Source organism: Molossus molossus, unplaced genomic scaffold, assembly GCF_014108415.1.
Source record: "Molossus molossus isolate mMolMol1 unplaced genomic scaffold, mMolMol1.p scaffold_m16_p_12, whole genome shotgun sequence".
Lineage (NCBI taxonomy): Eukaryota > Metazoa > Chordata > Mammalia > Chiroptera > Molossidae > Molossus > Molossus molossus.
The window spans coordinates 53,276,709-53,298,917 of record NW_023425347.1 but is presented as its reverse complement, the minus strand read 5'-3'; the positions used below and the strand labels follow the sequence as shown (position 1 = coordinate 53,298,917).

General features: G+C 40.2%; 1 protein-coding gene across 1 annotated transcript in view; it reads right to left on the bottom strand.

Annotated features, from left to right (window-relative positions):
- Positions 1 to 17,880: 17,880 nt before the first annotated feature.
- SLC35D1 (solute carrier family 35 member D1) overlaps positions 17,881 to 22,209 on the bottom strand; it is a 47,834-nt gene continuing 43,505 nt past the window's right edge. The window contains exon 12 of the mRNA XM_036256652.1: positions 17,881 to 21,267. Coding sequence (XP_036112545.1) covers positions 21,159 to 21,267 — 109 coding nt within the window. The 3' untranslated portion in view covers positions 17,881 to 21,158. The remainder of the gene's footprint in view (positions 21,268 to 22,209) is intronic.

Here is a 22,209-nt window from a genome sequence, read left to right as displayed (position 1 = left end):
TATACTCTTTTAAGGATTTTACAAATAGGTTAGTAAATTTGAATGAACTAAAAAACTGTCTGTACCTTCTCATTGGATGTATTGATCCTCAAATTTTAATACAAGGTATTTTTTGCTGAATTTTGATGGCAGAGAAGAAAAACATTTTCTGCTTAACGCCAGTTTTGTTTTGTTTTTCTTCAGTTTATTGAACTCTTGCAGACATTTTTCTCTATATACAAATTGAGCGTCATTATTAAGGAAACCCTTATAAATCCTGAAAGTTATGCTAGCATGATTTTTTTTATATATAGAAGTTTAAAAATAAACCAAGTCAGGTTTGTATATGTAAAATTGTTGACATCAATGATGTCTTTCCATATTCTTATCTGGACTTAAGAAATACATTCTGTATTTTTCCAGATTCTTTGTAGCCTTTGAAAGATTTTTACAGTACATATGTCTTGACTGGGCTGTCCTTTCTTAATACAAAAGCTTGTATAATTTTCTTAACTTGTACAGTTGGTAAACTTTTATGAGAGGAATTAATATTCTGAGTCTGTCAGCTTTCATTTTATTTTGCTATGGTTTTTCTAATGAATTTTTAAGTGTTTGTGTAGTAACTGAGTCATGTTTCTTATCCAGGTGGTTAAAAGCATTCATGAAGGATTGTGAAACTTTTTTTTCTTCAGTTTTACTTATGGGTAAATAGTGTGAGAATTCTGAAATTAAGCATGATACTTAGATTCATAGTTTATTTGTACTTGCTATAATTTTCAAAATTATTTTTGAAGCAAGGCAAAAGTTTAATGTTGGCTTAAATGTATCATGCTGACCAAAATCCTCTTCAGTTATTTTTATATGCATTATGAAATTTCCCATTTTTGCATTAACTCAACTGGGGAAAAGGTCAAGTGATATTTAGATAATTGGCACACACAAGGAGTTAGCAGGGCAACACTTAATTTTTAAGAGGAAAAAGTGATGAAGTTAGACAAGTGTTTTTGGAGTCTTAATTTTCCAGATTTGATAGTGTATTTCCAAAATGAAAATAGGATATACAGTAACGATTGCTCTATGATTACAAGTAGGATCATCCATTTGCATAGCCTTGCAAGAGTGCCATTTTATTTTTAGTGCAAAATCCTTGTTAAAAAAATGTAGTTTTATACAACTGATAGACCAACCTATATCCAAACTTTTATAAAAGATTGTTAACTATTGTTTTTATCACATAGGCATACCCCAAATACTTCTACCAATTCATTTTTAGCCATCAAGTTCAAGAGCCGATGCCTTTTTAAAATAAATCTTCTGTGATCTTGTTTTTAATGGCTCAACTGTCTAATGCAATTGAGTAGAGGTTTGCACTGAGATGATATGGTTTAGGCCTTATTCCCATGAAGTATTACTATTAACATATGTTCAGACTGCTTCCCTCTATCAGTGTGGACAAGTTTTCCCCCCAAACAGTGTTAAAAGCCACTTTACAACACTTGACTGACTTCATATTATGTACATTCACTTCATATATGTGCATATCCAAGTAAATCTAAGTTTTGGGTGAAGTGTTGAGAAGCATGAATTTTCTTTTGTTTTTGTTTTGTTTTGTTTTACCTAGAACATTAATTTATCCAGAATGGCAGCTTTAACATGGTCACAATCCATTTTCTAAATTAAATTTTATTAAAATGAATCCAAAGTATCCTAGCTCTTTGTCAAAGACTATAGAAATATTTCAAACAAATAGTAATGTACTTTTTAAGTTGTTGCAATATTTGAGATACCATTTTCACCTTTTATAAAAGATGCATTTTGTTTCAGGTTTGTGAAGTTCTTGAATACGGCACATGTATACATGCTAGAAAATCTTTATCTTTTTAAAATATGCTTAATGAAAGACATTCCACTATTATAATACATAATGCTCAGCTTTTCGTAAGAAATATTTAATTATAGTTTGTGTTTATGCAGGTATTTCACACAGTACTTTGCTCTTCATAATGCAGCCATTATAACTTGATAAGTCGTTGCACTATAAAATTTTTAGTAATATCATGAATCTAATTTGCTTAACATTTAGTATACTTCATAACTCTGGAACTCTTGACAAATTGCATTGGGAAAAGAAGCCTTTGTTAATAGCTACTTAGTCTCTCCCACCTCCAGCAAAGCACTATCATTTTCATTTGGAATGGTATTCTGTTCTATGATGTGTTTTCAAATAGAGTTCAGAATCTGCAACTCAGTTCAACATAAATCTGTTGAGCTTTAAAATGTATTTGAAATAATATTTAAATAGGCATTTAAAATTATGAGTTAGATGTTTTTAAATTTATGCATAGTAATTTTGCACTGTAAAATAATTCCCTTCTCCCATTCCCTGTCTGCCATTCTGAATATGCTTATTAAAATATTTTTTTAAACATATTTGCCTACTTAATGTTGTGTGAATGATTTTCATGACATTGATTCACTGAAACTACAGGTTTTAATTATAGGTTTTAAGTTTGTATGATGCACATTGTTTTACAGTACAAAATATATACAATCTCTGTTATTCCTGCTCCTGGACGTATTTCACAAAGTGGAGTGTTTTGGTGGCTCCTGGTCTCTTCTACCTCATCTTGAATGATGCCTTTTCATCTTTTTTCCCCTCTAGAGAGATCCTTGGGTCTATGGACCTCTAATCACCTGTTTTTCTTTCTCTGAACTGTATAATTTAAAGTATTTGTTCCCTTCCTTTGCAGTGCAGACATTACTGCAAGATACAGTATCACATATTCTGCAGAAACTTTTGTCACAATATTTGCTCTGCTTTTAATGGAAAATTAAGAGGGGGCACTTTGAGTGTTTATGAATTTCCGTAAGCAAGATGTGTAACTCTACCACTATTAAATACCAAATCAGAAATGAAGGTTATCCCAACTATAATACATACTCATGAAAAATGCCAGTGTGGAAAACCATATAATAACATTATGGGAAGGAAAAAAGGAATTACCAAATTTTAACTTTATTGTCATCCTAAAAATGACCATTTTTTCTGTGTCATCTGATTCTACAGATTATTTAAATTTTTTATAATAAAATCAACACTGCTCTTTAATAATCAAGTTTATCCTTTGCAAAATCTTAAAGGGTCATCCCTCCAAGCTGATTTTATGTAATATATAATAATTTAATTATTTGATAAATTATTATTTAATACATATTTGGATTAGCCTCTTTATCTTCTAATACCAATTTTGTGTATCTTCATTTATTATGTACCTTTAGTATTGTGCTGGTATTTTTTGACATCTCTATGTACGTAAAGATTTTTCTCTTTTGAACAAGAATTTTTGTTACTCCTCACCCGAGGATATTTTTTCTATTGATTTCTGGAGAGAGTGGGAGGCGGAGAGATACACATTGATTGGTTGCCTCCCTTCCTCACTTCATTGACTGGAGCTGGGGATCAAACCTGCATCCCAGGTGTTGCAACCCAGGTAGGTACCCTCGACCAGGAATTGAACCCAAGACCCTTCTGTGTGTGCGCTGATGCTCTAACCACTGAGCTACACTGGCCAGGGCACAAAGGATTTTTTTCTTAGCTCTTATGACTTATTTAGGATGTATATCAAGGTGTCATTTTGCTTGCTCTGAGAAAGCGTAATTCCAATTCTCTCTTGTCCCAATTGATGCTAAAGGCTTCTTCACATTTAAATGTCAGTGGTAACAACTTTTCATTATGTTTCCATATACCTCAAAGTACAGGCCCAAATATGTCCAGCAAATATTTGAGTCTATACTTGTGGCACATATTGTGCTTGGCCTGTGGCCTCAGATGTGGCATGTTCTCTTCAAGAATGCATTAGCAGGTAAGTGCTGTGGTAGAAGTGAGGGCCGAGTTCAGAGAGGGCCAATGGAAAGGAAAAGTGAGCAACGATCTCAGGAAGTTCACTAGACTCTGCCATATATTCTAGCTAAGCAAGAGTTTCCAACTTAATAGTTTTCTCCAACTTAATAGTTCTCTTAGAAATTAAGTCAACGTGAAATTTAAAAAAGAGACAATCTACACTCTGAAGTAGGGGTAGGTAGTTTATCCTCACCCGAGGACATTTTTCATTTATCTTCAGATAGAGCAGGAGGGAGAGAGGGAAGAAGGGAGAGAGAAACATTGATGTGAGAGATACAACCACATGACCCCACCGGGGCCAGGGACAAACTGCAACCCAAGTATGTGCCCTTAGCAGGAACCGAATCTGGGGCTCTCTGGTCCGCTGGCCGATGCTCTAACCGCTGAGCAGAACCGGCCAGGGCTGTTTTTATTTAGTTTTTGTTTTAGATTCCACATATAAGTGAAATCCTACAGTGTATGTGTTTTTCTGTGACTTATTCACTTAGCATAATACCCTGTAAGTCCATCCATGTTGCTGTTGGCAGGATTTCATTTTTTCTATTGCTGTGTAAATATTCTATTGTACATACCATATTTTTATCTACTCACCTGATGAACACTGAGGTTGCGTCCATATCTTGGCTAATAATGCTCCAGTGAACATAGGGGTGTAGATACCTTTTCAAATTAGTGTTTTCATTTTCTTTGGAGAGAGATCTGATAAAGGGGTCAATCCATGAAGATATGACTGTAAATATCTATACATATGTATCATTATGTAATGTCCTTCTTTGTCTCTTCACATTCTTTGTTTTAAAGTTTGTCTGATATGGGTAAAGCTACTCTAGCTTTCTTTTTATTTCTAGTTGCATGAAATTTTTTTTCTATCCCTTCACTTTCATTGTGTGTCTTTTAATCTAAAATGAATCTATTGTAGGCAGCATATAGATGAGTCTTGTTTTTCTTGTGTATTAATCCATTCTGCCACCCTGTGTCTTTTGATTGCAGCATTGAGTCCACTGACATTTAAATAGTTTTTTTAAAATATGTTTTTTATTGTTTAGAGAGAGAGAAAGGGAGAGATAGAAACATTGCCTCCTGCACACCCCCTGCTGGGGATCGAGCCCGGAACCTGGGCATGTGCCTTGACCAGGAATCAAACTGGGACCTCTCAGACCATGAGACGCCGCTCAGTCCATTGAGCCACACCAGCCGGGCAATAGTTGATAGGTATGTGCTATTGCCATTTTGCTAATTGTTTTTTGGTTGTTTTTGTTCCCTGTTCATTTCTTCTCTTGATTTCTTTTGATTTGCTGGTTTTCTTTAGTGTTTTGATTGGGTTCCTTTAGATGTACTTTGTGTATTTTTGTAGGTTTTTAGTTTGTGGTTTTATGAAGTTTGTATATATCCATCTATCTATAGCAGCCTGTTTTAAACTGATAGGCATTTAAGTTCAAATACATTCTAAGAGCAATATATTTTTACTCCCCCCTCCACACTTTTTCAACATCATGTTTTGTATGTTTTAGTTTTGTGTTTCCTGATTATTGTACAGTTCATTTTCCGACGTTTGTCTTTCAACCTTCATGTTGGTTTTTTTATGTGTTTCATTCTCTGTGTTTATATGTTTGCCTTTACTAGTGAGATTTCTTCTTTCTTTCTGTATTTTCTTATTTCTGGTTATGGCCATTTCTGCATAAGACCCTTTAACATCTCTTGTAAAGATGGTTTAGTGGTGGTGAACTCCTTTAATTTTTGCTTTTCTAGGAAACTTCTCTCTAATTCATTCTTGAATAACAACCTTCCCTGATACAGTGTTCTGTCGTGTAGGGTCCTTTCAGCACTTTAAATATTGCCTGCTACTCCTTTCTAGTCGTAAAGTTGCTGCTGAGAAGTCGCTGAATAGCCGCCTTAAGTGGCTTTCCTTCTTCGTGACTTGTTTCCTTGCTGTCTTCAAGACTGTCGCTTTATCCTTAACGTTTGCTATTTTAATTCTATTACATCTTGGTGTGGACCTTTTTGGTTGTTTGGAACACTATACTTCCTGGACCTGGATGTCTGTTTCCTTTCCCAGATTAGGAATGTTTTCCTCTATGTATTGAAGAGACTTTACTTTCTCCCTTGTGTATTCCTACCTTCTTTGTCATAAATTAGTTGCCCATGTGTTTATTCCTGGGCTCTCAATTCTGTTTCATTGGTCTTTGTGTCTTTCTGCCAATGCCATAGTGTTTCAATTACTATTGCTTTGTAGTGTGGTTAGATATCAGGGTGTGGCTTTGTTCTTTTTTTCTCAGGATTGCTTTAGGTACCCAGGGTTTTTTGTGGTTCCATACAAATTTCAGAATTTTTTGTTCCGTTTCTGTGAAAAATGCCATTGGGATTTGGACAGGATTGCATTGGATCTGTAGAGTCCTTTAGGTAATATGTACATCTTAATGTTAAAATAATGTTAATTCCAATCTGTGAACATAAAATATCTCCATTTCTTTGTGTCTTCTCTAGTTTCTTTCAACAGTATCTTGTAGTGTTCAGTGTAAAAGTTTTGAGCCGGCAGGAGATCACATCCACAACGCAAGGCCAGTGTAGAGCAAAATGGCTTTATTGCATGCGCCTGGGTGCAAGCGGGCTGAGCCCAGAAGGGTTCAGCCTTGAATAACAATTGGGGTGTAGGTTATATATACTCTACTTTTAGCTTCTGGCAGTTCTTGCTGACATACTCAGCCTGGCCCACTGTCCACTTTGCAGTTGGACTGGTCTGGTATCTCGTCCTGTGTCTGCTGGGTGATTCATTGTCTTGCGGATAATCCAGATAGTCCGTAGTCAACAGAAGGCTGGCAAAGGTCATGCAAGCAACACATTTTCCACAGTTTCCGCCTTTTGCAAGTTTTTACCTTTACCCTTTAAAAGATTACTAACCCTTTCACAATGTAGGGGTCCTTTATCTCCTTTGTTAATTCCTAGGTATGTTGTTCTTTTTGTTGTGATTGTAAATGGGATTTTCTTCATTTCTCTTTCCAATATTTTGTTGTTAGTATATAAAAATGCCACAGATTTTTGTACATTGAGTTTGTATCCTGTTTACTGTATTTATTATTTCTAATTGTTGGTGGAGTCGTTAGAGTTTTCAGTATATAAAATCATTTCATCTGCAAATAGTGATACGTTTGCTTCTTTCTAATGGATGCCTTTTCTTTTTTCTACCTAATTGCTCTGGCTAGGACTTCCAGTACTATGTTGAATAGTGGAGAGTGGGCATCCTTGTCTCTTGATCCTGATTTTAAGAAAAGCTTTGTGTTTCACCATTGAGTATAATGTTAGCTGAGGGTTTGTCATTTATGGCCTTTGTGTTGAAGTACTTTCTTTCCTTCTATATCCATGTTAATTGTGGTTTTTGTCATAAGCAGCTGTTGTATCTTGTCAAATGCTTTTTCTGCATTTATTTAGATCATAATTTTTATCTTCTGTTGTGTTAATGTGGTGTATGAAGCTGATTGATTCGTGGATATTGAACCATCCATGTGTCCCTGGAATAAATCCCACTTGATTGTGGTGTATGATTCTTTTAATATATCATTGTATTTGATTTGCTAGTATTTTGTTGAGGATTTCATCATATGAGATACTGGCCTGTAATTTTCTTTTTTTGTGATATCCTTGCCTGGTTTTGGTATCTTATATTGGCATGTAATATGAATGAGGAACCATTCCCTCCTCTTCAAATTTTTGGAAGTATTTGAGAAAGATAGGCATTAAATCGTTTTTGAATGTTTGTTAGAATTCACTAGTGAAGCCATCTGGTCCTGGACTTTAGGGGCAGGTAGTTTTTGATTACTAATTCTTTCTTGGTGATTGATCTGTCCGGGTTTTACAGTTCTTCATGATTCAGTCTAGGAAGGTTATATGTTTTTTAAGGATTTGTCATTTCTTCTAGGTTCTCTAATTTGGTAGAGTATAGCCTTTCATAGTATTCTTGTGTAATCCTTTGCATTTTGGTGGTATCTACTGTAACTTCTTTTATTTCTAAATAAATTTTTTTTTTTTTTTACTTTTTAGAGAGAGAGGAAGGGAGAGATAGAAACATTGATGTGAGAGATAAACATCAATCAGCTGCCTCCTGCACGCCCCCTACTGGGGATCAAGCCCAAAACTCGGGCATGTGCCCTGATTGGGAATTGAACCAGGACCTCTCAGTCCATGGGAACACGCTCAGTCCACTGAGCCACATTGGCCAAGCTCCATTTCCTTTTTTTGCTTCATGCCTCAGCTCTAGACTTTTTTTGTGTGGTTACCATGAAGTCTGTATGAAGTGTTCCATCCATAATGTCATTTTTCTTTTGATAGCATTTGCCTATACAAGTCCAGTCCTTTTCTTCCTCCCCTTTTATATTTTAGTTGTCACAAATTAATCCCTTTTTATGCTGTATACTGTGCATAAATACCCTCTTCTTAGAGTAATTTTCTGCTTTTGTCAGTTTGTCATTTTCCTCAAAGTTTTTATATACTGTTGTCTTTCTGATTCAGGTGGAAGAGCTTTCAATATTTCTGGATATGCAGATCTTGAGGTGCTAAATTCTCTCAGCTTTTGTCTGGGAAAGGCTTTATTTCTCCGTCATATCTAAGGGATAACATTGTTGGATATATTATTTTTGCTGGTAATTTCAATATTTCGAATACCATTTCACTCTCTCCTGGCCTGTAGGGTTTCTACTGGGAAATTTGATGATAATGGGGGGGGGGGGGGTCCTTTATAGGTCACTGCCTTTTTTCCCCAGGCTGCCTTGAGAGTTCTTTCTGTATAATTAACTTTTGAGAGTTGTAATATAATGCATCTCGGAGAAGATATTTTGCATTTAGACAATTAGGTGTTCTGTTAGCTTCTTGTACTTTATATCCTGTTCCTTTCTCCCTCTCTTCTTCTGGGATATCCGTTATCCTTATGTTGCTATTTTCTAATGTAGTCAGTTCTGTATAGTTCTTTCATATTTTTTAAGCTTAGTTCTCTTCTTCCTCCTCTGTCATTTCTTGGTTTCTGTCCTTGAGCTTGCTAATCCTCTCTTGCATCTGGTCTGCTCTGATCTCAACGCTTTCTAATACAGTCTTCATCTCATTTATTGAGCTCTTCAGCTCCGGAGTTCATGTGGTTCTTTATATTTGTCTCTGGCAAAGCACTTCTTTTGTTTACTAATTTTATTCCTGAGCTCACTGAGCTGCCTCTCTGAGTTTTCTTGTATCTTGCTGAGTTTCTTCATGACTGCCGTCTTTATTTCTGTCATTTAAAACAGTCTCCTGTGACTTTGAGTTTGGTTTCTGAAGACCTGTCATTTTCTGTGTTACCGTGGTATCTTGGCCATTCATGGTATGTGATGGGTTGTTCCTCTACCTGCACATTTGAGGTAGTTTACTCTTGTTTTTATACTGTTTTGATCTTAACACTTGAAGCAAGTTGTTAACTAGAGGTCTTTGGGGGTGGGTGGGGGCGACGTCATTTTGGATGTAGAAATGAACAGCTGGTGACCAGGGTAGGGGTTTCCCCTGGGTGTCAGGTTGCCTCCATCTCAGGGCACCCTCACCGGTGGGCGGGAGAACCGGGTCATGAGCTTGCAGCACCGCCTCCTGCTGCCGCTGGCCACGGGCTGCTGCGCTGTGGCGACGGGCCGCAGACATGTCTGCTGCTGCTGCCATGTTCCCCACCGTGGGTGGGGCGGGAGGTGGAGCTGGGTTTCAGGCATTGCTGCTGCTTCTGCCCTTCTTACCCAACTCCAGGCTGCAGTGTGGGGGCCACAGCCCTCTCCCAGCACCAGTCTTAGCTGTAGCTGCGGCAGCTGCCGAACTGCGTCTGCGACGAGCGACATCACCCCTGTCCTTCCCGTCCCATCTCTACAGGTTCCAATACCGCCAGCAATGCATGGGTCGGTCTCAGGTGTGTTCGTGTTGAGCAGAGGAACCTCTGTTGATTAGTTGTCTGACTTGTAAATTCAAAGGGAGATACAAAGGAGGCTTCTCACTCCACCATGATGCTGACCTTTCTTGCTTTTTTTTTGAGCTCTGACTACAGGAATTTTGAAACCTTTTTTTCCTCAAAAGGTCTGGTTAAACTATGAAAAGAACATCTCCCATTGCTTTTGTGTAATTCTACAAACATTCTCCCTCTCCTTAGGATCTATTGATTTTGGGGGGAGTTTGTGGGGGGCAGAGAAGAAACATTTTTTTAACTCATTTTTATTGTTGAATGTATTACAGTTGTTCCCCCCTTTTTTCCCCATTGACCCCCTCCTCCCCAATCCCACCCACCTCCTGCCTTCCCCACACTATTGTCGGTGTCCATTGGTTATGCATATATGCATAGAAGTTTGGTTTATCTCATCCCGCCCTCCCTCCCCCCTTCCCTTTGAGGTTCATCAGTCTAACCAATTTGTACTTCTTAATTCCCTCTTCTTCTTCACCCAGCCCTCCAGCCCCTGTCCATCTGGCAAGCAACAAAAAGTTCTCTGTATCTATGAGTCTATTTCTGTTCTGCTTGCTCATTTTGTTTGTAGATTCAGTTGTTGACAGATATGTATTAATTGCCATTTTATTGTTCACATTTTTGTTCTCAGAGAAGAAACATTGAACATGGATGTCAGTCACCACATTGCTAGTCTGAGTCACCCTCTGGGTTCCACAGAGGACCCAAGTTGGTGGCTGTGGCTTGGTTACTAGCAGTAGTACAATCCTTTATTTCCTTCTTCAGTTGAATTTGAGGAGAGATTGTTTGCTGTTGAAAACATCTATAGTTACGATCATTGGAAGGGTTTCTGAACCAGTATCATTTTATATCAAGACTGGTGTTTACAAGGTATATTTGTGGGCCAACAGGGAAAGCAGTGAACTTAATTGGATGTTTGGGGCCACTTCTAAATTCAGATCAAATAGCTCAGATTCCCACAGTGGCTGATCTTGCATTTCCTTATCTCTGACTGTACCTCATGCCATAATTCCATTTCGGCCAAAAGGTAGTCTACAAATATGTACTTGATTCAGAATCCTGGTTGAAATGCATATGTAGCCTTTTTATACCATGCCACCTCTTTGCATCCTTCTTGTCCAAATTCAGCCGTATTTTAAGAGTTCTCTTGTTTTGGCCGCTACTTTGTAATTTTATACTAAAAAAGCATTAAAGTACCCATCTGTAAAATAAGGAAGACACCCACTGTGTCAGTATTACAAGGCTGTTGGGATTATAAAATCACACATAGGAGCATCTATCTCTTGAAAGTACTCAATAATGACAGTACAGGTCTGCAATCCCTTATTTAAAATTCTTGTTGCCAGAAATTTTCAGATTTTAAGGGAGGAATTGTATTTTTAAAAACATCCACAGCACGGTTTAGAACCTCTGGTAAAAGCATTTTACGTCCACAATGAGATGTATTAATGTTCCTACAAATCTCAAGGCAGATACTGCTACCAAATGAGTTTGGCAGCAAACTCAAGGAAGAACTTGGTTTCAGAGCACTGCGGATTTCAGCACTGCAGACGCGGAGGAGCCCTCAGGTTCTGCTAGCACTCGCTTGGCACTTGATTCCAGTTTCCTTTCCTTTCTGTCTCTGGCAAAGAGGCGTGACACAGGAAGCCAAAAGTCAACTCGCAGGGAGCTTCGATACGTACAGAGGCTGCACCAGAACCCTGCACACGGCCTTCTGCACGCCAGCTGGACACCTGTGAACGAAGCCACTGGGTGAGAGGAGGCTGCCGGCACCCAGATGTGGCCCTTCCGGAGCTTCCCACTCACTCAGTCGTCTCCTTTTACGAAACAGAAAAACCTAAGGCCTCAAATTGAAAAGTGACTGTCCAAAGTTCAGCCATCTCAGACTGAGCTGCTTAGACAAGGTCTGATCCCTCTGTCCTTTTCTTTCGTGGCATGTAATAGTTTATAGTTATGTAGTTATAGCTAAGGCCCTGGCCTCAACCCTTGGCCTATCAGTCCCCAAGGCCAGAGAAGTGAAGTACCATTAGCCACCCTGTAGCCAGCTGATCATGGTGGCCAGCAGGTGGCTCCATCGGGCAGCGGTGCCTTTGTATTCATGTGGCTGTGAGAACTGGGGAAGAGGCATTCCCTCAAAAGGAGCATGTGCTGAGCACAGAAGAAATGATCAGGCAGTCAAAACAAGCCAACTGCAAATAAAATCATGTACCATCATTGATTGCTGGTACATGCACTGTGCTAAAGGCTCATTATAAACCACTCCTCACAGTGGCGAAACAGCCACCTGGGGAAGTTGCGAGACTTACCCTTCCCAATGACCTGGGTATCCTATGTTAGATCTTTGCATTCAGAGATGATGTATGTTGAAGGTTCAACAGGCTGCTCAGGGAAGGCCCACAGGGATGAGGGCAGGTGCTTACAGACATCAAGGGGGAATGAATCCCAGACAGAAGCAGATGTAGCAGCCCTGGGATGCTAGAGGGCTGTCCCCTCCAATGTCTTAGTTGAATCCTAGTTGTCCTCGAAGAATCAGCTCAAATGCAATTTTTCCAAGAAAAAGTTTCCACTACCTTTCCCAGGCAGAATGATAGTCTTCCTCAGATAGTTTCATGACCCTGTCATCATTTGTAGATATTGTCCTCAAAAAATATTCATTTAAAAAATTACTGCCCTGGCTGGTTTGGCTCAGTGGTGAGAGCATCAGCCCATGGACTGGAGAGTCCCAGGTTCGCTTCTCGCTAAGGGCAAGTATCTCAGTTGCAGTTTGTCCTCAGCCCTGGTTGGGGTCATGTGGGTGGCAACCACTCGATGTGTCTCTCTCACATCGATGTTTCTCTCTCTCTCTCCCCCTCCAGCTCTATCTGAAGATAAATGCGAAAATGTCCTCAAGGGAGGATTAAAAATAATAATAAAAAAAGAAAAAGAAAAAGAATTCTTTTTAAAAAAATTACCCTAAGCATAGCAGATGTGGGGAGGCACTCTTGATGATCTCCGATTGCTTTCTCTTAATTACAGGGATGTGATCTAGAATTCTTTTGAAAGAAAAGGTTTGGAAATCGAAGTACAGGTTTACATGTATTAGCTAGGGCAAGTTGGACAAATCCCTTAGCCTTGCTTAAGCCACCGCTTACTCAATGGTGAAGTATTGTAATGAAAAGGAATGATAAAGCCCTAACTCCATGAAAGCAAATAGTAGGCCCTCAGTAAAAATAGTGCTTTCCTCTCTTAAAAAGCAAACTGCTTCCCAACATTTACCTCCAATGGCAGCTGTTACCACAAGAGGGCACTATCAGCTCAGCTGGGAAAGCATGGCTGCTTTGCCTTCTCAGATTCAATCAGATACCAGCTCATGCCTAAACTTTTTAATTAAAAAAAAAAAATTTTTTTTTTTGTATTTATTTTAGAGAGAGAGAAAGGGAGAGGGAGAGAGAGATGGAAACATCGATGAGAGACAACATCGACTGGCCGCCTCCTGCATACCCCCCACTGGGGATCAGGCACACAAATGAAGATGGCATTTAATATGCATGTTGTGGTGATGACCTTAGTACCACCAAGTCTATAATAAGCAGACCAGGAGAAATGAGAACCTAGCATGGTGGTGAAGAGCAAAGGTCTTTTGAGTCAGACTGATTAGGGTTTGAATGTGGGTTCACCAACCACAATGGACAACTGTAACTCACTGCGCTTCATCTGTAAAACATGGTTGTGCCAGCCTCCGCCAGAGGCTGGGTGCGGGCCCGTCAGCTGAGTCTGGCTGGTGGGCTGGAGGAGCAAACACCGATGAGGACTGCAGGGAAGTCCTGGCAGTACCTGCTCACCTGCTGTGGACACACAGACCAGCTCTGTACTGCTCCGTGAAACAGTCCCTCCGTAGAGTCCCCAGTACTGACAGTCCTGAGTGCAAAAGCCAAACAAGACGAGAAGCCAGCGAAGGGCTGGGTGGAAGAGCATATATATCACCAATTAGGAAGAAGAAAAGTCAAATCGAAAAGGACTTTTAAAAGTTGATCAAAACACATGCCTTAAGGACAGTCTCTTCAAAAAACAGTGTCAGGAAAACTGGATATTCACATGCAAATGAATGAAGCTGTACCCTTACCTTACACCACACACAAAAACTAAAAATGGATCAAAGGCCTAAATGTAAGATCCTAAATTACAAAACTCTTGGTAGAAAGAATATCAGGAAAGCTTTACAATGGAATTGGCAATTAAGTCTTGGATGTGACGCCAAAAGCAGTCAACAAAAGTAAAAATAGATAAATGGCACTACATCAAAATTTAAATCTGTGCAACATCAGACACAGCAAGATGAAAAGGCAACCTACAGATTGGAGAAAATACTTGCAAATAATATATCTGATAAGGGGCTATAACTCAGACTATATATAGAACTCACAACAACAAAAAATATCCAATTTTTAACAAGTGGACTCCAAGAAACATTTCTCCAAAGACAGTATATAAGTGGACGACGAGCATATGAAAAGATGCCCAAGACCACTAATCACCAGGAAAATACAAATCAAAACCGCAGTGAGAGACCACCTCACCCCCACTAGGACGGCCGCCATCAACGAAACAAGTGGTGGCAGGGGTGTGGAGAAACAGGAACTCTCCTGCGCTGCTGGTGGGAATGTAAAATGGCACAGCCAAGGTGGACGACAGAATGGCAGTTCCTCAAATAGTTAACATTAGAATTACCCTCTGACCCAACAATTCCAAAAGAACTAAAAGCGTATTTACATAGCCATTACTATGGATTTTGTGTCCCCTCCAAATTTGATGTTAAAACCCTAATTCCACCCTGGCTGGCTAGCTCAGTTGGTTAGAATGTCATCAGACACACTGAGGTTGCAGGTTTGATCCCCAGTTAGAGCACATACAAGAATAAACCAATAAATGCATAAGTAAGTAGAACAACAAACCGATGTTTCTAAAAAAAGTAATGATAAAATAAATTATTTATTATTTAAAAGCCCTAATCTTCAGCCCTGGCCAATTTGGCTCAGCAGTTAGAGCATCGGCCCTCGGACCAGAGTCCCAGGTTCAGTTCCTGCTGAGGGCATGTACCTCGGTTGCAGTTTGTCCCCGGCCCCGGTTGGGGTCATGTGGGTGGTAACCAGTCGATGTGTCTCTCTCACATTGATGTTTCTCTCTCTTTCTTCCTCTCTCCCTCCGGCTCTATCTGAAGATAAATGCAAAAATGTCCTTGGGTGAGGATATAAAAAAAACCATAATCCTCAATGTGATGGTATTTGAAGAGATGGGCCTTTGGGAGCTAATTAGGTAATAGGGCGGAGCCCTCCTGATAGGATTAGTGCCCTCATAATGAAGCAAAAATAAGCTTGCTTCCTCTCTCTGCTTTCCACCATGAGAAAAGAGGGGCATCTCCAAACCCAGAAGTGGGCTTTCACCAGACCCGAGATCTACCAGCACCATGATCTTGCACATCCCTCTAAAACTGTGTTTCTTAATTAAGGCACTCAGTCTATGGTAATTTGTTACAGCAGTCCAAACTTGTTACTAGACTGAAGGGGTTCATTTGCTTGTATTCATCAAAGCCCAATAGGAGTTTGCAGCCAAGCAAGTAATGGTTTCTTAAGGAGATGGCACCACGCCTGGAGTCACAGGTAGCTCATGTGCAAAGACCTGCTCCCCATGGCTTCCAGGGGGTGGATTATATAAGGGGGAAAAAAACATTAACCACAATGACCAAAGGAGTTAGGGTTGTGGTTTCTGCTGCTTGGTCGGTGCTAGGGTTGAGATGATTGATCACTGCATCTGTTCCTGATGTCAGCCATGGAGTTGTTCTGTGGGATCATTCAGCTTCCCTGGGTCCAGAGTTAAAACACAACTGAGGCCAAGATACTATGTTTAGTTGGATTGAAAACTCTGTTTCAATAGTCAACAGACCCAGGACCTGGTTCCTAAGACTACCGGATACTGATCAGAATACTGTCCTGAGGGCTTAGTGACTACGTAAGGGAGAGGAAGGTGAGTGAGTCAGGGCACTAGCTGAGGCCAGTTTGAGTCAAAGGAAAAAAAATTAAAAAGGCCAGATTGAAGAAAATAAGGCTTCTGCATGGTTATAAACTGACTAAGACATTCACGTTTAGCAGCATTGTTCACAATAGCCAAAAGGTGGAAGCAACCCAAGCATCCATCCATGGATGAATGGATAAACAAAATGTTGTAGATACATGTGTTCAGAAAAATGTATTTATTTGACAACTTTACAAAAATATTTAGGCACATAATTTTCATGTTTATGTTACCTGATTTACATATCTCAATCCTCAGTACCTCTTAAAAACACTAAAATGGTCATTTGATAAGTAGATTCTATATATTGAAAAAATACTATAATAGGCCAACATTTGTAGACAAAAAATCAGTTGATCATCAGCATGAGAAAGCAACATTTATGAACAAAATAATCTCTAAAAACATTTTTGTGAAACAATAAATCTAACCAGTAGATTTTAAAAAGTATTTTCAAAAAAGGAAGCTTAAAAAAAATCCACCAGAGTATCTCCTCATACCGTGATGAATTGCGTCCCATCAGTAAGCACTAGAAGACGGGGTCAGTGCCAGAGGCTCGCAAACACCAACCACTGAGATGAACAGATGCAGACGCAGGGCATCATCAATTCATTCAATTTGGAGACAGGGAGAAGGAAAGATGGGCCTGCGAGGAGCTACTTAAGGTGATCAACTGGGACAGTTTTAACTGAATCACCATTCTGAAGGGTAATTATCTTCCTTTAAGATAACATAATTTTTGTGTTTTTTAAAATTTACCATCAAATTATATGAGTAATTTCATCCTTTTTAAAAAACAGGTGGAACCCCCTGCATTACACAATTGCTACAATGGTACCAAGTAGGAATTTTTAAAAGATCTTGAACAGAAACTGTTATTTAAGCATTCTGGAAGCAAAATTACAGGGTCACATTTTTTCAAGAAATACACACACTGTCTAGGCCTCTAGCATTTAAACAACATAACTTAAGAAATTTGTTTTGCTTAAAGTCTCACCATAAAACGACAGCAATAAAATCTGCCAAGTGTCTACTATGTACTAGGCATTGTGCAGAGTAGTTCGCACCCAATACACATTTGCTTTGAATATTAGGAGGAACCGATAATACGGAGTATGGAGAAGCCAGACGACGTGCAGTAGAGGGAGGAGACTCGGTAGTCATGGAAGTTCTAATAGTCTGGCATATCCCAGAGCTAAAAGACCAGTATGAATTATAAAAGTCCTCTTAGATTAAAAAAACAACAACTTTGAGCTTTAAGGGTGGGCCAGCTGAGCGGTGACACTGTGTGCTGCAGGCGGCTCTCGCTCACTGGTCGCCGACTCCTTCCACTGCGGCTTTCAGTCTCGCTGAGGGACCACGAGCAAGAGCCATGTCCTAGTCATCTGTCTCCCGCAGCTTAGTGTTGTACATCGGTTTGATATGATTTCAAATTTAAGACAAAAATAAAGTTATTTTAAGAGTAAAGATGTTTTGATATAAAAGTTAAATAAGATGTGTCATGATCACATCATCTCAGCTGTTCAGGGGTGTCCCTGGGGGCTTAGCAATAAAAAAAAAATCCAAGAAGGAAGCAACTGTGGCGAGGGATATTTAGGCTATAAATAGTCTAAATGTTTGTGAAAAAAGTTTATGGGTTCTATCTGGGCAAGGTGACCCTTTGCTGATCTAAACAGCTCCACCAAGACCTTGCAGCTCCCTCAGAGCAGGCCATCTTGCCCGCCAGCACGAGGGCCACCCTCCCCAGCACTCTGCTCCAGCAACGAGCACTTTTTTTGTGCTGGCAGCTGGAAGGCAACTCTGTTGGTTAAGCTATCTCTCCCAAGAACCAACCTCGTAGAAAAGGTACACCTCAACTAAAGTTGGACTTTATTTCATTCACCTTCCCTTGCCTGGAACAATCGTGTAATTAATGGATTACTGCTTTGGAGTATGTTCGTTTGTTACTGGCTTAGGAAATTATTATAATTCCCAGAGGGCACATCTTTTAAAGAAAACACTGGCAAAACAAACTCAGTCTCTGAGCATGTTGTTGTCACCCAAAACAAAACACTAAGCATAATGCCCAGCATGAATTAGATGCTCAGTAAATCTTTGCTCACTGAATGAGGCCATAACAAAGGTAAAGGCAAGCAAATTCCAAGGTGCTATTCCAAACCAGTCAAATGTGAAACTCCACCATTCTTCCCATGAAGATCATATAGCAGCTTTACTGACCTGGACTTTCCATGGATTTCTGGTACAACAGGACTGCAGAAAACTTTGAACCTACATGCAAGTTGGATCCTACAAATGACTGACTCACAAAGTCAACAGCCATATGAGGTAATGAAAAATCACCTGACATGTTCACAACATGTAGCCTCACCAACCAGGGTTCCTCGCATCAGTCTGGCACTGACTAAAAGCAAACTAGCTGAAGAGGAGAGAGATGCCAGTAGTCAAAGACTCTGGCTTTCAGAATTCTCACCACAGCTCATCTGTCTCACAGGGCAAAGTAACTTTATACTACCCATTTTCCTCCCAGGAGGCAGTTAATAGATTACACAATTTTTGACCTTGTAAGATACTAACCTTGGGGCAAAATCCAGACATTCTGGGTGATGCTACGGTACTAGGTCAATCTCTAGTGTACTGACCGCTGTAACCAAGCCTGCACATAATTGAAGCAAACTCCAAAAATGGTTGGCCAGTTTACGCAATCTCCAACTTCCCCAGGCTGCTTCCTCTTACCCTGAAGTGTGGATGGCAGTCGATTGCGGCCGTCGAAGGGGCAGCCAGGAATCTGAACATGTACAGGGCAGAAGCTGTACGTTGCTGTGTGCCGTCTGGTCAAAGTTCGGCACAGGCTACGGGCCTTGAGAGCACGTATGTTTAGTGGAGCTGGAATTATGCATGATTTTCTCTGATAAACCTGGAGAGATGACATATCTTCAAGGGAACCCGACACCAAGAGGCAATTCAACTCCTGGTGGGGTTCTAGTTCAATACCTCTAAACACATCCAAAGGCCTTCCATGATGAGAAATTCTACAATACAAATTATAATGTCCAAGTTCCTTCCTTCATTGGCTAAGGAACAGAACTGCTAAAATTAGGTCTCACAATGTCTTCCCACTGTACCCATGCAAATGCAGGCAGCAGCAGGCAACAGTCTCGGGCAGAAGTGCCTATCAGCTGCAGCCAGCCTGGCAGTTAGATAAGAGCTCTTGGTGTCCATCAGATATAGCTCCCTGATTTGCAGAGTCCATTCCTCTGACTCCAGATTCAATTACCTGCTTGCCTCCTCCAAAGAGCTCAAGCTAACTCAGCTAGCATCCCCATCTCCTTACTCCCTCTGAGAAGGGCAATTAATTAATGGCAGCATGATTCAATGAAAACAACATAAATTTCAACTTATTAGCAAATCACCTACTTTCTTTGAATCTTGTTTTCTCATTGTAAGAACCATCCCACACAAGATAATGTCCCATTTCCCAACCAGAATTTCCTCAGGTCAGCTGATATTAGAAAAAGTGAGCACTAGGACCTCTTACATGGAGCTTATACCTTGGAAGTTGGTCGTGAAGCTAATTGTGGGGACCCAGCACCACTGGCCAGGCTTTAATAAAGACAAAGCAAAATAAGGAAAAAGTATAAATATGAAAATGACCTCAATAATTCTTCAAAAACATAAACAGATCAAAACCTTCCAGTACCCTGTTGAGGCACCAAAATACTCACTGTTTAAGTCAAAGGAATCCAGTGGATTATACATCCAATGAACCAGAAGGTAGTGTGTGCACCAGTGCAGAGGTACCCAGCTTCTTGTATACTCACTGCACAACCGGCCTGAGCAAATTCTCACCCCCAAAGTCAGTGGATGCGTCTGAACCAAGACACAGGACTGTGTTTAACACCCTGCCCTGCCCAGAGAGGTAACCCGGACAATATCTATTCACAGCTGCTCTACCAGAATGCGGCATTGGTCTTGAGAGAAGCTGGCATCCTCGTTAAGTGAGCCAAAGGACACAGAATGCAGGTGGGAGTGACTAGAGCAGAGAGGTATGCTCATGCCATCTGAGAAAAAAGGGTGACGGCCCTAACATGACACTGCTGGAGAAAGACAAAACCTGGACGATACAGAAGCACCTAACCAGCCTTCCCCCTCAAGCCAATACATTCAGAAATGTAAGGCCCAGCCATATGGATATAAAGAGGGGTAAAAAGAGGACCAACTAAACCCAGAAAAGGGAAGCATGGGGAAGTCGATGGTGGTCGCCTGGCCTGCCTGCCATTCTCACTCAGAGGGGCTGGGCTGCATGGTTCACAAAGCGCAGCTCTCCACATGCATGTGACCTCACACACAGCCGCTGGTTTCATAATGCTGTGGGGTGGGTAGGGCAGGTGCTGCTAACCCCACGTACGGATTTGCAGTTTCTGAGAACTGAAAAAAGTTCTGTGACTTGTTCAAAGTCACATCTTTCGAATGGATCGACAGTTCTGTCTTACACTCAGTCATTACAGTAGCAGTGAGATAATTTAACTACCTCCGAAAAACATCTCTATACCCCCAGCACTTAGTACAATGGTTGGCACATTTTACACACTCGCTACATTTTAGTTGAATGCATGAATCAGACAGACAGACAGACAAATGAGTACAAGGCCCACCTCATCACTTCTCCCCCCTATCCCACACCACCGAGAGGGAACAGACAGTTCTCGAGGAATGCACTCTGCTCATCCCAGGACTTCCCAGGGAGCAACACATATTTTAGTGCCAAAGTTGTCACCTTTGCCAAATGCAGTGATGATATCCTTATGAAGAAAATGCAATCATTAAATATAATTCAAAGAAGAGAAATGGCAGATACCCCACTGCATTTCCAGCAGAAGGAAGGAAAGCTGAACCTGCCTCCAGAGGCTGCGACAGTTTGAATGGATGAGGCTCCCGTTGGAGCACTTTGTATATGCAGCCCTCAGGGACACCTGGATATTGAAGTACGGAACAAAATAGTTTCAAAACACTGATGTTTCACTGTCAGCACAGAGAAAAATAAATTAAAAGGCCCGGTGCATTTTCCAGTCTGATATAAATTAACTCAAACAGCATATTTAAAACAGAGTCAATTATAAGTTTCTCTCATAAAATGTTAAAAGGCAGCAATTAATCCTCTGATTGTATAAGTGCAAAGGAATGGTATTTTCTCCATCATCAAGACTCCTCAGTATCTGTGTAAGAGTTGCTAGTGTTGCGAGCTGATCGCAATCTGGAGCCTCCGTCGTTGCAGCAATCCTCCGGTCAGACTGCTCCTTTCCCCTTCGTGTCCAGCTTGTTACTGGCCTCTGACTGTTTGCTCAGCTGCTCTTCAGAGAAAGTGATGTAGGAATACACCAGGCTCCCAGCAATACTGCAAAACAGAAACCCACCATCAGGGAGGATGGAAGGAATGGCAAACATAAGGGAGACTGGCACATAAAATTAAAACAGATGCGGCATTTTCATCTACCGGGCCAGGGGCAGTCCTGTCGTGGCATTACCCACTGCTGTTGATGCTTCGGGAAAATGAAGGATTGCACATACTTGTCAACAGGAGTACCAATTTTATACAAGCTTTCTAGAAGACAATTTGTTGAAATCAGAAACCTTAGAATTCTGCTTATCCTTTGACCTATAATCTACTTCACGGATGAATTGTGTACTCTTAGACTTACCAACAAAGTGTTAACCACAACATTTATAATAGCAGAAAATTAAAAGTAAATGTCCCACAGTGAGGAATTATATAAATTCATGCAATAGGAAACCATGTATCCACCATTAAAATGATATAAATTAAAAATTTGCAATGCCATCTTAAATTTTAAAAATCTCACAAAACTTTACTTATCTAATCCCCCCTTTTTTTTTGAGGATTAATAGCCTTTTTATTTATTTATTTATTTATTTTGGTATGTGCCCGCTGCGGGAACCGAACCCGGGACTCTCTGGTCCACAGGCTGACTGATGCTCCAACCGCTGAGCCAAACCGGCCAGGGCTAATCCCATTTTATTTAAATGAATGAGAATATTATACTGATATGCACCAGAATAAAGTATGGAAGGAACACAAGAATATTAACAATGGTTACATCTAGATGGTGAGATTATAGGTGATTTCTTTTTTATTTGTATTTTCTACATTTCTGACAATAATCATTCGAGACATGTTATTTTTAATAAAAATGGGAATCACCCCAATTAATAACTAAACATGCAGACCCTGGGAGATTCACAGAGCTGTTTTTTCTCTGACTAGAATCAAGTTCATAGCAGAAAACCCATTATCTGAGCTCTCAGCCTCTGAGTGGGT